The sequence below is a fragment of the Hakea prostrata genome, chromosome 7, assembly GCF_041222555.1.
Source record: "Hakea prostrata isolate BN-2017 chromosome 7, UWA_Hpros_2, whole genome shotgun sequence".
Taxonomy (NCBI): Eukaryota; Viridiplantae; Streptophyta; class Magnoliopsida; order Proteales; family Proteaceae; genus Hakea; species Hakea prostrata.
The window spans coordinates 13,504,274-13,515,900 of NC_142606.1; the positions used below are offsets into that span (position 1 = coordinate 13,504,274).

At 37.2% G+C, this 11,627-nt stretch overlaps 2 protein-coding genes across 3 annotated transcripts; both read right to left on the reverse strand.

Annotated features, from left to right (window-relative positions):
• Positions 1-425: 425 nt before the first annotated feature.
• LOC149009940 (protein LEAD-SENSITIVE 1-like) lies at positions 426-4,084 on the reverse strand. Of its 2 annotated transcripts, XM_089160849.1 has the most exons (4): positions 4,065-4,084; positions 3,910-3,991; positions 3,705-3,778; positions 426-1,459 (listed from the first exon to the last, which is right to left on the reverse strand). In XM_089160849.1, the coding sequence occupies exons 2-4, from the start codon at positions 3,927-3,929 to the stop codon at positions 831-833; spliced, it is 723 nt and encodes a 240-aa protein (XP_089016975.1). In that variant the 5' UTR covers positions 3,930-3,991; positions 4,065-4,084; the 3' UTR covers positions 426-830. The 2 variants fall into 2 exon arrangements, with proteins under 2 accessions (XP_089016975.1, XP_089016974.1); XM_089160848.1 differs by lacking the exon at positions 4,065-4,084 and having other exon boundaries at positions 3,910-4,054.
• HDA08 (histone deacetylase 8) lies at positions 3,925-9,487 on the reverse strand. The gene is made up of 4 exons (XM_089160846.1): positions 8,813-9,487; positions 8,102-8,682; positions 5,227-5,727; positions 3,925-3,991 (listed from the first exon to the last, which is right to left on the reverse strand). The coding sequence occupies exons 1-3, from the start codon at positions 9,072-9,074 to the stop codon at positions 5,425-5,427; spliced, it is 1,146 nt and encodes a 381-aa protein (XP_089016972.1). The 5' UTR covers positions 9,075-9,487; the 3' UTR covers positions 3,925-3,991; positions 5,227-5,424.
• Positions 9,488-11,627: the final 2,140 nt, after the last annotated feature.

Consider the following 11,627-nt stretch of genomic DNA (forward strand, 5'->3'; position numbering starts at 1 on the left):
ACCTTACTTGGTTGTCTCGAATAAATGGGGGAATCTACAAGATGAATTGCACATTTGCACTTGGGAACATACATGGACAATACTTCTGAGCTCTTTTCCCATTGTTTCATAAATCTATGCATCCGTGTTACTCTTCCTTACTCTCTGTTTTCTAAAAACTATATTTTGTCAGGTTGAAAATTTCTGTTGAGCTGAAACTTGACAGTTGAATCGAGTCTTAGCATGTCCCAAACATCAGATTCCATCTGAATCTGCCATAGGACAAGAGTTCTAGGGTTTAGGAAACTCCTCAGTTTGTATCATCTATCCATATGTAGCACAGGATCAATCCTTTGCCTTGACGAACAAAATAGGCAAAATCTGAAAGAGTTAGAAGGTAATTAAAATTGCCAACAGAGCTAAGAACATCATTGCTTATTAGTTAATCTGAGTCGTTTTCCGTTGCAATAAAAATTCAAATTTCAAACTAAATGCCAAATTATGGGAGAACTCTGTAATTTCAGTTTCTGAAACTGAAATGAGAGAAACCATGTAAAATTTTGGCTGAAGTATCTCAATAAACCTATATGAGATCTAAGCAGACACCACCTTTCTAAACCATAATATACAACATAGAAACATGGACATTTTACTACCGGAAGGAAACGAAATCAAGAAAATCTGAAGGTTTACAAGACTTCCCCCCAAGCAATTTCAGACCCCCAACCAACCCAGACACATACACACAACAAACCCCAATTTAGTTGACAAACACAAGTTTTTGGAACCATAATTTTGGACAGAATCATCAAAGACCAGTCATAAAACAAACCAAGTATTACATATGAAAATCAAGAGACAGTGAATCTCTGACAGAGATCTTCCACTGCTACCTTCACCACATCCCTCCTCATGCCAATATCAGCAGCATACCGACTAACACAGTAGACCCCTATCGCTGTTGCTGCCATCCCATACACATTGGTAACAAGTCGCAAGGGTAATGACAAGGCAGTAGCAACGTGCCCGCCGATTATTGCTATTGCCTGGCCACTGTTGCCAATTGGTCCTTGTTCGACAACAAGCAGACCAGTCTTACAGTAAATTGCAAAATCTTCACAATTGTTCTTGAAAATATTGTAATTCCCAAAGCCATTGTCAAGCAAGTAGGTTGCCCGATGGACTACAATATCGCCTGGGTCTGAGACAGCAAGTGTGCAAGTTCCACCCCGTGCTTTTGCTAAAAAAAGAGCAGGATTAACACAATACTCAAAACGGTACAGGATCCCACCATCGAGAAAACAATCTAGACAGGAAGAGACGACCCCATGACCTTCTCCTAGCGGTGGGCAGGTGGAGCAGGGCTGTGATTCAGTTGGTCCAGAGCTTAATAGAAGAACATCTATAAAAGTTCCAGTGCCTACTTCCTGACCACGTCCCCTGGTGAAATGGATTACCTTATCATCTCCAACATAGATGCCTGCATCCATAGGATAAACAAAGTTAATTGTCTACACCTTATTAGAGAAGAACAGAGAAATATGATATTTTGGTGCACGGTGTACCACATTCACATAATATTCTAACACGAGAACCCAATGAGTATAAAAACTTTCCAAGTATGAAACGGTACAGGAAGGCATATTAAAAAAAAAAATTGCTAGTCATTGCCCATTCTTGATTAAAAGGTGCATAAGAACTCACACTATAGGTCTATAGCTCTGTGGGATCTAGCAGTAAACCATCTCATGGATAAAAGAATAGTCAGGAGTTACAAGATTGTGAAGCCAAAGAGAACAGCAGTCCTGCCACAATGTTTCAATCAGATTTAATCCAAAAACTTGACTTTTCCCATCCTAAATTCTTAAAACCAACCAGGACCATTCATCAAATCAGAATAATGATCAACCCCATATTGATTACAATATCCTATCTACATTGGTTACTTTTGCATCTCCATCCCTTCCTTCTCTGTTAATGTGAATGGGCCTCCTGCAGGTTTCTTCCCCTCCTTGGTTGGCACCTGCCAGGTCTGCCGTCTTTTCCCTTGCTCATGAGGTCCTTTCCTATAGTATCAAATCCAAGGCTGACCAACATCTCATCTCCCCCCTTCCCAATAGTCCTTAACTTTACTCATCTTGCCTTTGTGGATGATCTTATGATCTTCTCAAAGGCATGTTCGTCCTCCTCCTTCCATCTCTTTGGATCTCTCTTCCATTTGAAAGTCTCCAAAAATTCCACCTCTTTCTTTTTGGTATTTCAGACTCAGTTAAGGCCTTCCTTTCTTCAGTAACTGGGTTCTCCTTCTCTCTCTCCTTGTCATCTACTTATGTCTCCCCTTAATTCCTAACCCACTTAGTAGGCAGCCTTGCTCCCCACTGGCTTCAGGTTTGGAGAAGCAACCTTCTCATATTTGTGCGGTGGACTCTTTTGATAAGGTAAAAAATTAAAGATAAACCCAGAATTCAATTTCGTTCTTTGTCAGAAAGTTTGAATCATCAAGTTGGAAAAAGCACAAGACATCCTTGGTACATAACTCCTCTGTTCCCCCAACCCTGCAGTGCCTGGTTTATTGGATTCTACAACATCAGCAGAAAATACAAGTTTCTACCCTGTATTGTTCAACGCATTTCCCGGCAGATACCCTGAAGCCTGAGTTAACCTCGCCTTTGGGAAGCAAGGCTCTGGTTCAAATTTTCCGTCCAGCAGATTCAGTATTAAAAATTCTGCCTCTCCTGTATATTTACATAAAGACGATACATCCTTCATGGATGCTCCAAAAACAAGTTTTAGTTAGCTAGAGACAATACTGAAGGTAAACCAAAAAGACAAAGAAAGAGTGGAAATATATAAGGATCAACATCAGATCATCAATTCCTGGAAGAATGCTGGAAACAATAGGAGAAAGATGCCGTGAACATCTTAATTTCTCAACGGTATTCTGGTGCAGGCAGACAATGGGCGCTACATAATTGAAGAACATCGATAAAGAAATAAAGAGATATAGGGGCTTGGTCACAATGAGTCCGCGATAAACTCTGAACTTGGTTTCTTCACTCATGCCTAGACGTCCCTTCTTGCTGGACCAAAACTCTTTAATTGCATGATTAGCTTCACCAGAAGCCAGCCCACTTAGGTTCCATGTTAGGATTTGAATTCCAATTTTGAGGACCACTGTATATGATGTGGATGAACATCCAAGAACATGGTGTCCCTAAATTCCCATTCACAAACCAAATTGAAAATTCCAAAGTTGATACACTACCAAGGATACATGGGAAGATAATTATTGGGTACAATTTTTTTTTGTTGTCATAGAGATCTGTCATTTTCCCACATGTCATAGTACTTGCATGCAACTCTTCTAACTCTAATTGGGAACACAGTTTAGGTTAAAAAAAAAAGAGGATAGCGCTTATCAATCTTGTGATTTCTCTGTTGTTTATGAAAAATGCAGAGGTGTACTAGAGATTTAAACAGACAAATTGCTGTTGCTGCAGATACCAGGTTTGGCTAGGAACCAAATTAAATAAAATCAAAATCACCTTGGTCAATTAACACCAAAACGCATAGGTATTACTCAAAAATTCTTCAACTGCTCGATCGTTCGATTTCACCGTCTATAAACACTATAAAGAAACCTCTTTTACTCTCTTTCCGAGGGCTGTGGACATATTTCACACCAAAACGCATAGAATGAATATCATTTTGAGAAAGAGAAGTACCGTGATGGGCGTAAACATAAGCAGCCCTCCATGAATAGACGTGATCGCCTGGTTTTAGGGTGGCTCTTTCGATCCTGCGCCACACACGAACCGCAGTTGAATGATAGAGAAGGAGGAAGACAGGGGTAAAAAAAATAAAAAATAAAAAAATAATCAAGAAAACCCTTCAAAGATAAACTTTTAAGAGTTCCAATTTAAGCAGTACCTGTTAGAGAACAACCCCATTTCTCTCCTTCTCTCTCAATTGCTCACTCTGCCAACTCCTGGTTGCGTTCCCTTCTTCCCAACTTAACAAAATGAAAAAGATCAGAAGAGAGACAAGGAAACAGACAATGCATACGAACGACAACTCATTTTTACCTTACTAAATTCAAAAGCTTTTCAGATTCTGGCTCATGTGGTGGCTTCACTTTTCTTTTTTGTGTAACTTTCGTACTATTTGGTTACCAAAAAAAAAAAAAAACTTTAGTACTATTTCTTTTTGTAAAGTATTTTTGTTTATTTTGTTTTGCATTTATTTTAATAAAAAATAAAGAAAAGAAAATTACATTATCTTGAGGGCTAAGTTTCATAATTCAGGTCTTAACTTCAAATAATAAGATAAAAAATAAAATTCAATCATTAATATAATCAAATAACTTATATGACCGTAGAATAATTAATTAGATAGTAAAATAATTTTTGAAAGTACTATATATTTGAGTCTGAGACATCTTCCATGGATATGATTTTGGGTTTGAATATAAATTTTCATTGTCCATTCATATCTATAATCTTTATTTCACCCAAACCAGATTTTCAAAGGAAAAATTTCTGTCTATCGACTTTGAAAAATATTTACTTGATAAGATATTTTTAAAAAAATAAAAATTATACTATAATGAATTATATTCTTGTTCTTAATTTAGTACTAATTCTCTCCGTCAAATTAATGTTTTACTTCAACCTACTCAATATATAGTTTAGTTATGAAAAACCATCAGTAATATACATGTCCTCATCAATAAATTAGCTTTCTACCAAGAAAATCACAATAATCCTTCCTCATAATGTTAAAGGTTCATCAATCCCTGTGGTTGCGAGGCACAAAAGCCAACAATATCATGGGATGATTTGCAATCTGTTAATAGAAAATTGAAGTGGTTTACGGAATATAGGAATCCATCATAGTATTTAGGACGATTCGATTCATGAAAGCAAGAATGTCAGATGCATCAAAGCCCAAGTTGAAAACACAAAATGCACTGATTGCTCAGAAATTGACGAAAACATGAAACTTTAACTGGTTATCTTAATTCTGACACTGGAACATGTGTTCCCATGTCATGATCAAGTAATTTCTGCCACTTGTTCTTATATTCACCAAAAAAAGATTCTGCCACTTGGCCTCTGAGCAATGGGTAGATCCAAAGTTCCCAACCACCACATCTTTACTGTTACACAGGTTACTGCAACTAGCATAGATAAAGGAATTTCTGTCTTGTCAGGCTTTGAACATGGAAATCTTGAATGGATGATTTACCTTGTAATGTAGGTTTCCTGGCAAAGCAAGCCTCATCGTCACAAGTCATTAGAAACTGAAAAAACAGACTCTGAACATTGGTTCACAGCATAGATTACAGTAATATACAACCAAATTGGTGCTTTTCCAATTGAATCACATCACAGCATCAGAAAAGCATAAATTACTACACCTTAAGTTAGAGAACACAGTAATAGATCATTCTTCTACAAAAAATGGTACTCTTGTTTTCCAGTATTGCTTGATGGAGTCAACAACTTTAACTGCTAAGGCCTCATCTTCTGGATAATAAGCAATGGGATCAGATAATAGAGAAACTGGGAGCTTGAGAACACCTTCAAGCGTTGCATGCAGACAGTATGCTGAATATGTAATATGATATCCACCTTCCTGGACGATCAAAAGGCGCCCATCACTGTGCGTATCAGCCAGTTTACGTACTATCCGCCCAATCTCCCTGTAACCCTCCATTGTTAAGCACTGTCTTCCATTAGGATCAAACTGGAGAACAGAACAACTGAAGTTACCTTACCAGAGCACCGACGATGACAATTATATCTCATCCAAAATGCGAAACAAGTAACATCAACACTAGTGCATATGATGATGATTACCATAAGCAATTTTAAGCAATTATATATGTTGATCATAAGAATTTGGGATGAACTAAAACAATTTAGGAATTAGGGATCCGAAGAATGTACATGTGCAGAATCCATGGTGATCCATATAAACTTGAAATCTTGATTCTCTTTAAGAAACTAATTTTCAGAATCATTCCAACAATACTTAAGTCACAAGGTTGCTTAACATATTAAAATAATGCAGGAAAATAGTGTTAATTGATAAGCAATGGGAAACCAGGAATATCAATTCTGTCTTATTGCTCTTATGAGGGAACAGGAAAAGCAACTCCAAAATTAGCCAGCAAGGATAATCACCAAAAATACAAGTAATCAAATCAACAAAAATTTAAATAACACCAAGAAGGACAACCCCAATATCCATTTGTTCAGCTGGATTCTCATGAATCCACATATTGCAAAATGATTGCGTTCACATGTTCATAAACAAACAATTTCCTTTTATTTGCCTATTCCAAATATATTTTTGGTATTTGAAATTTCAGTTAGCTACCATTCAAATGATGACATGGAAATTTTCTGACACAAGATTTCAGTCTTTACATTGATTTGCAATGTTAATTAGAATTCTTTGTTTTTTATTTTTAAGCTTAAAGAATGCAAACCACAATTTGTACTGCTGTGCAGCTTGCAGTTCTTTTAAAGGACCAGAATGAGTTATGTGTACTTCCCTTTGGTGCAGTTCAGGTGTTGAGGAATGGGGGAGGATTGAAGTTGAGAGGGGAAGAGGAGGGGATTATTCTCTCTATTCCATTATATTGTTACTTGGGGTAACTTATCTCTGTTTTCATTTCAATACTGTTCCACTCCCATCTCAAGATAACTGGATAAGACTTAGGATAGAAGTGTCACATGAAATGGCCAATCCAGCCAGGACAAAACAGAAGCAACTCTTATTGGGCTACGTATTTTTTGGGTTTTTATAAAACCAGTGTAAACCAAGCAACTCGATGACAAACTAATTAAGGAGCATAGAAAAACTCGATACAAAAGCAGAAACCAAACCAGGCTGAAGCCAAAACTGATCTCTTCTTATTAGCCAGCTTTGGTTTGGCCCAGTTGAGACTGAAGATTACTGAACCGTCTGACTGACACCCCTAACTCAGGTACAAACCTGCCATAGGAAAGAGCAGTAGCTTCCAAAACTACCCCATATAACCTGCATTGAATCCAATGCTGCTTAATTTTTAACAGAACCTCCAAACTAGCCTTCCGGCTTTACTAATACCCCACTTTCCTGGATCAGTTGAAATCAGTGTCCGGTTTTCTTGGTATCGCTGATTAGGCATAGCAAATCCTTAACTAATGACTTTACTAGGCATCTCAAGTCCATCAAAGGAAACATCACAGAAAGGATTAGTGAAAATTACATAATTCAAGGAATAGACCCATGGATGGTAATGCACAATAAAATTAGGAGTTTGTGGATGTCTTTAGGTGGTATAAAGAGCCTGCTATATAAGTGAATCATTAACCACCATAGGAATATCTTTCAGTGCCATAATTTCAAATTACAACTGCTCCCAACAACTTTAGACACTTCACATGAATAAAACGGTTGAGTCCACTTATTCACATTACACATTACAAAGCTGGCCTTTGGATACTCTTTCGTTTAGATAATCAATTGAAACAATCTGGCTTAAAGCAACCACCAGCATGGGCTACTCCCATTCCTGTCAAAAAGAATTAACCATATTCTGGGTGATGAATGTTCCCCAGATCAAATCTCAGGTAAAGATTTTACTGTGAATAAATCATGCAACCTCACCCTTCTCTAAATTCTTTTTATTCATAATCTTGCAGCAATAACATAACATTGTGGAGCCATTTTCAGAGGCCTTTAGGTTTGACAAGACTCCAGACCAAGAACTTGTTTCTTGATGATATAACATCTAAGATGTAGATAAAGACAGATGGGTGGATCAGAACTTCTCTTCCTACCATAAGTGCCTACTCTATTATTTATCTAGACCAAGACAAAATCCATTACTCTAGTTACACACAATTTTAGTCCAACTCCAGTTGGTATATGCTGAAAACTTTACATATAACATTAATTATCTAAGCAACACAGAATCATGGACAAAATTAAGATACTAAGAAGTACAAATATACTGCAATCATAGAAAAATGGTTAATCTTAACAAAAAAAAATTCTTCGCCATACAACACAAATAATTCAACAGGGTAGTTGAGAAGAATATAACAAACATGGTTAGTTCACTTACAGCACTAGAATCTTGGCCAATAACCAGAACTATCAAGTCTGGTTCAAACTTCTGAACAGCAGAGACAACCAATTCATTCATGGCGTACTCATATCCCCGATCACCAGTTCCATTAGGTAGAGGTATATTCAGATTAAAACCTAACCCTTTCCCTTCACCAATTTCATCAGTGGATCCACTCTGTGGATGTGATGGTCCCCACGAACCGTGATTCATATGAAGAGAGACCGTAAGAACATTATCCGAGTGATAGAAGCCCTCTGCAGTCCCATTTCCATAATGTACGTCGATGTCAATTGTTACAACCTTCTTGCAGCCAGAGTCTAAAGCCAACTGAACAGCAAGACCAGCGTTGTTAAGGAAGCAATAGCCATCAGCTTGTGTAGGCTGAGCATGGTGACCTGGAGGACGTACTAGTGCATAGCAAATCTTCCCATGCCCATCTAATATGAATTTCATTGCTGATAGTGTTGTACCAGCCGCAAGAAGGGAAGCATCCCAAGAGCCAGAGTTCAAGAAAGTGCCCGCGCAGAGTGTCTTACCCCCTGCTTCATCCGCTTGCACTAGTTCTTTGATATACTCTGTAATCGAAATACAGAAATAGATCTAAGTTAGGGGAAAAATTGTGTTTTTTGTAATTGATCAATGCCAGTATTGTTAATGAATCAGCAAGAAAAGAATAAGGGACGTCAAGTAGGGAAATTGAAGTACCTGGAGTATGAAACGAAAGCAATTCAGGAATCTGAGCAGGCCTTCCTGTATGCCAGGAGACGTAGGGTGAGATAGGACCCTTTTTGAGAATAGAAACCATGTTCTTTACCCGATCAGAGTTTTCAGGATGTTTTTCCAATACATCGAGGAACCCTGGATCGAAGGCGGTATCGAAAACGCCGGTTCCTGCATTATGATTAAGCATTCCTTCGTGCCAAAACACTTCAATTCGACGGAGTGACGAAGAGGGAAGTGAAGCCATGAATGTATTCTTAAAGATAACAATCGAACAGATTAGAGAGATTCAGAGATCACCCATCATTGATCACTTTTAGTACTTGCTTTGCAACTTAGAAGTTGCTAGTTGCCTTACTATAAGTGCAGTCCACTTGTTCGATTTATTGCTTCAGAGACTAAAACCGGCGGGAGACAAAGGCTTTAGCGGAATTCTGTGTGGGTATCGGACAGGCGTGGAGTTCCTCCAACTTCAGTACTGCCCATTAAACCTACCCTCTCCAAAGAGCTACGAGAATCTGTTTTTTTATGAATTCTACAGTTTGAGGCGTGACTGCGTGAGTGAGAAATTTTCTGTAAGCAAAAGCGCATGGATCACGCATCAATTATTGTTTCTTTCTGAAATTTTCAGCGGCTCCCCTGACTTGCTGCTAAATCTATTTCTACCCGCTGAATCTTTCAATTTATCAATCGAATCATCATGGGATTAAAATATATTATAGACACTCCCTCTCATTAAGAATTCACTATCAAGTGCTAATGTAAATAAATTAAATATTTCAAAAGGACAAGAATAACCTCCAATGAAAAATTCACGATTGACTTAATTTTTTCGTCTCCTTCATTTGTCTGTGACTTCTTCCTCTCAAGGGTAACTCAGGAGGAGGCTGAAATGAGCTTTCTTGAGAATTCCTGATTTGAGTTGACTTAACAAAGTCAAACATGAAGTTGAATTTGGACGAACCAAAGTCAACATGTAATTTTGGTCCCAATTAATTCCCAAGGATATATTCCCTCATGTGGTTATCGGAATCTGATCTTCCCAACCCTTCACCTTCGCACCTCACCTCTGGTTGGCTATAAAGAGAGGCTTCCCAACTCTAGAAGCTGCATGGGCATCAACATTGTTGACAGTGAAGGAAGGAAATGGAAATGGAAGTTGCAGCCTGGGTATGTGATCCAAAGGAAAAGAGATCTTACATGAACATAAGAGCTGTGTTTGGTAGCCAAGGATGACTTGCCTATGTCCTCTCTAGAGCGATTGGGCCTGCTAGCTTCTTCAACTAAAACATCATCTTCTTCCCCACACACCTTGTGGTTGTTCATAGCAAGTTTCCTTGACTAATTTGACCGGCTCTTATGTTTCATGTTAGACCTGCTTTTCTTCATTAATGAATATGATGAAACCTGTTATGATGAGCCTCTGGAGAAGGTAAATACTGATATAGTCAGGAAGGGAAGTATATAAATGGTTTCTAATTTTTCTTGTTCTTATTATTGTTTAGTTTCTTAATTTATCTCGTTTGACAAGCTTTGCTCATTGTCCATGTTAAGGTTTTCTTTTTTCTTTTCTTTCAAAATCGAATTTGAAGATCTACCTTCGAGAATTTTGGAGCAAATCTTTGTTGGGTGAAGGCTGGATTCTTTAGAGTGGACACCACCTCAGCGTGAAGGAGGTTCAAGGCTATCTTCTTGAGCATCGATTTTAAGAAGTTGGCTTGCAGGGGCTTCTTTATAACGGCCCACAACTTTTGGACGATTATGACAAGTTTCTCTATGTAGTTTGGATTTTTATTCAGTTTTGATGCTTTTTTGTACCAAAGATTCTTATCTTAATAAGAGTACTTATGCTTATTTTCTCAATAAATTTTTGACTAAGAATTAAGATTTTATAGCTTAATCTGAAGCATGGTTAATGGCAATTAGTGTTTAACATAAGGGTTTTGTTCTTCTATGTAAATATGATGCTTCAAGCGACACATATGCAATGAACAAAAATTTGGATTTATTTTGACCAGACATGCACCTTGAGTGTTTAAACCTTTGAAACCAAATAGAATATAACATAAAAGAATCATTATATTTCTTTTATGTTTTACTCCCCTTGTCATTGTCTTGTTTCATCGCACTTCTAGAAGAGGTTGTGTCTTAAGTCTCTTAATTAATCCATTGCTTCCAATATGGGGTTAGATCATTTGATATAAATTTTTTGAAGGAGAGCAATAATTAAATTGTGTTGGTGATTGAAAACTTGTTCTTCATATTGAAACAATGAGTGCTCATTGATACAGATGATCACCAGTTAAAGGAAATTCACTAGTTTGAGATATGAATGTTCGATTAAAGCTTCATAGAGTCTCACCTCCAAATGACAAAACTGTGGACCAATTACACATTGATTCTAAGTTCTGTTCGTTGACTTCATCTAATAAAGTTAAGACGATGAAATGATGTTGCAAATGAGCAAATGATCGCTAATAAAAATTTCCTTTTTAACATCACTATTTTAGTTGTGAACTTATAATCTTATACGGACTTGATGTTGAATTTTGATATGCTTAGGATTTTCGATAAATTTTGATAAGTTTATCACAGGGAATAGACACATTTTGAAGTTATTGATAATGACTCTAAGTCTTTACCTGATTAGATAGCTTTTCGTTGCAATATATCCAAGACAATTCAATTTCCTTGAGATGAACGTAAGAGATAATTATAGATCACTTTGACCCTGTTAATGAATGAAATTAATGATAATTAAAGTTTAAATAATAAAGACTATTAATTATCTAATATGATA

Excerpts from the sequence above, each read along its gene's own strand:
- LOC149009940 (XM_089160849.1), bottom strand. The coding sequence starts at position 3,929 with ATGGGGTTGTTCTCTAACAG. Across the intron at positions 3,779-3,909 it reads ATGGGGTTGTTCTCTAACAG|GATCGAAAGAGCCACCCTAA; the intron begins GTACTGCTTAAA and ends TGTGTGGCGCAG. Across the intron at positions 1,460-3,704 it reads TTATGTTTACGCCCATCACG|GCATCTATGTTGGAGATGAT; the intron begins GTACTTCTCTTT and ends CTATGGATGCAG.
- HDA08 (XM_089160846.1), bottom strand. The coding sequence starts at position 9,074 with ATGGCTTCACTTCCCTCTTCGTCACTCCGTCGAATTGAAGTGTTTTGG. Across the intron at positions 8,683-8,812 it reads GCTTTCGTTTCATACTCCAG|AGTATATCAAAGAACTAGTG; the intron begins GTACTTCAATTT and ends TTTCGATTACAG. Across the intron at positions 5,728-8,101 it reads TTGGCCAAGATTCTAGTGCT|TTTGATCCTAATGGAAGACA; the intron begins GTAAGTGAACTA and ends TCTGTTCTCCAG.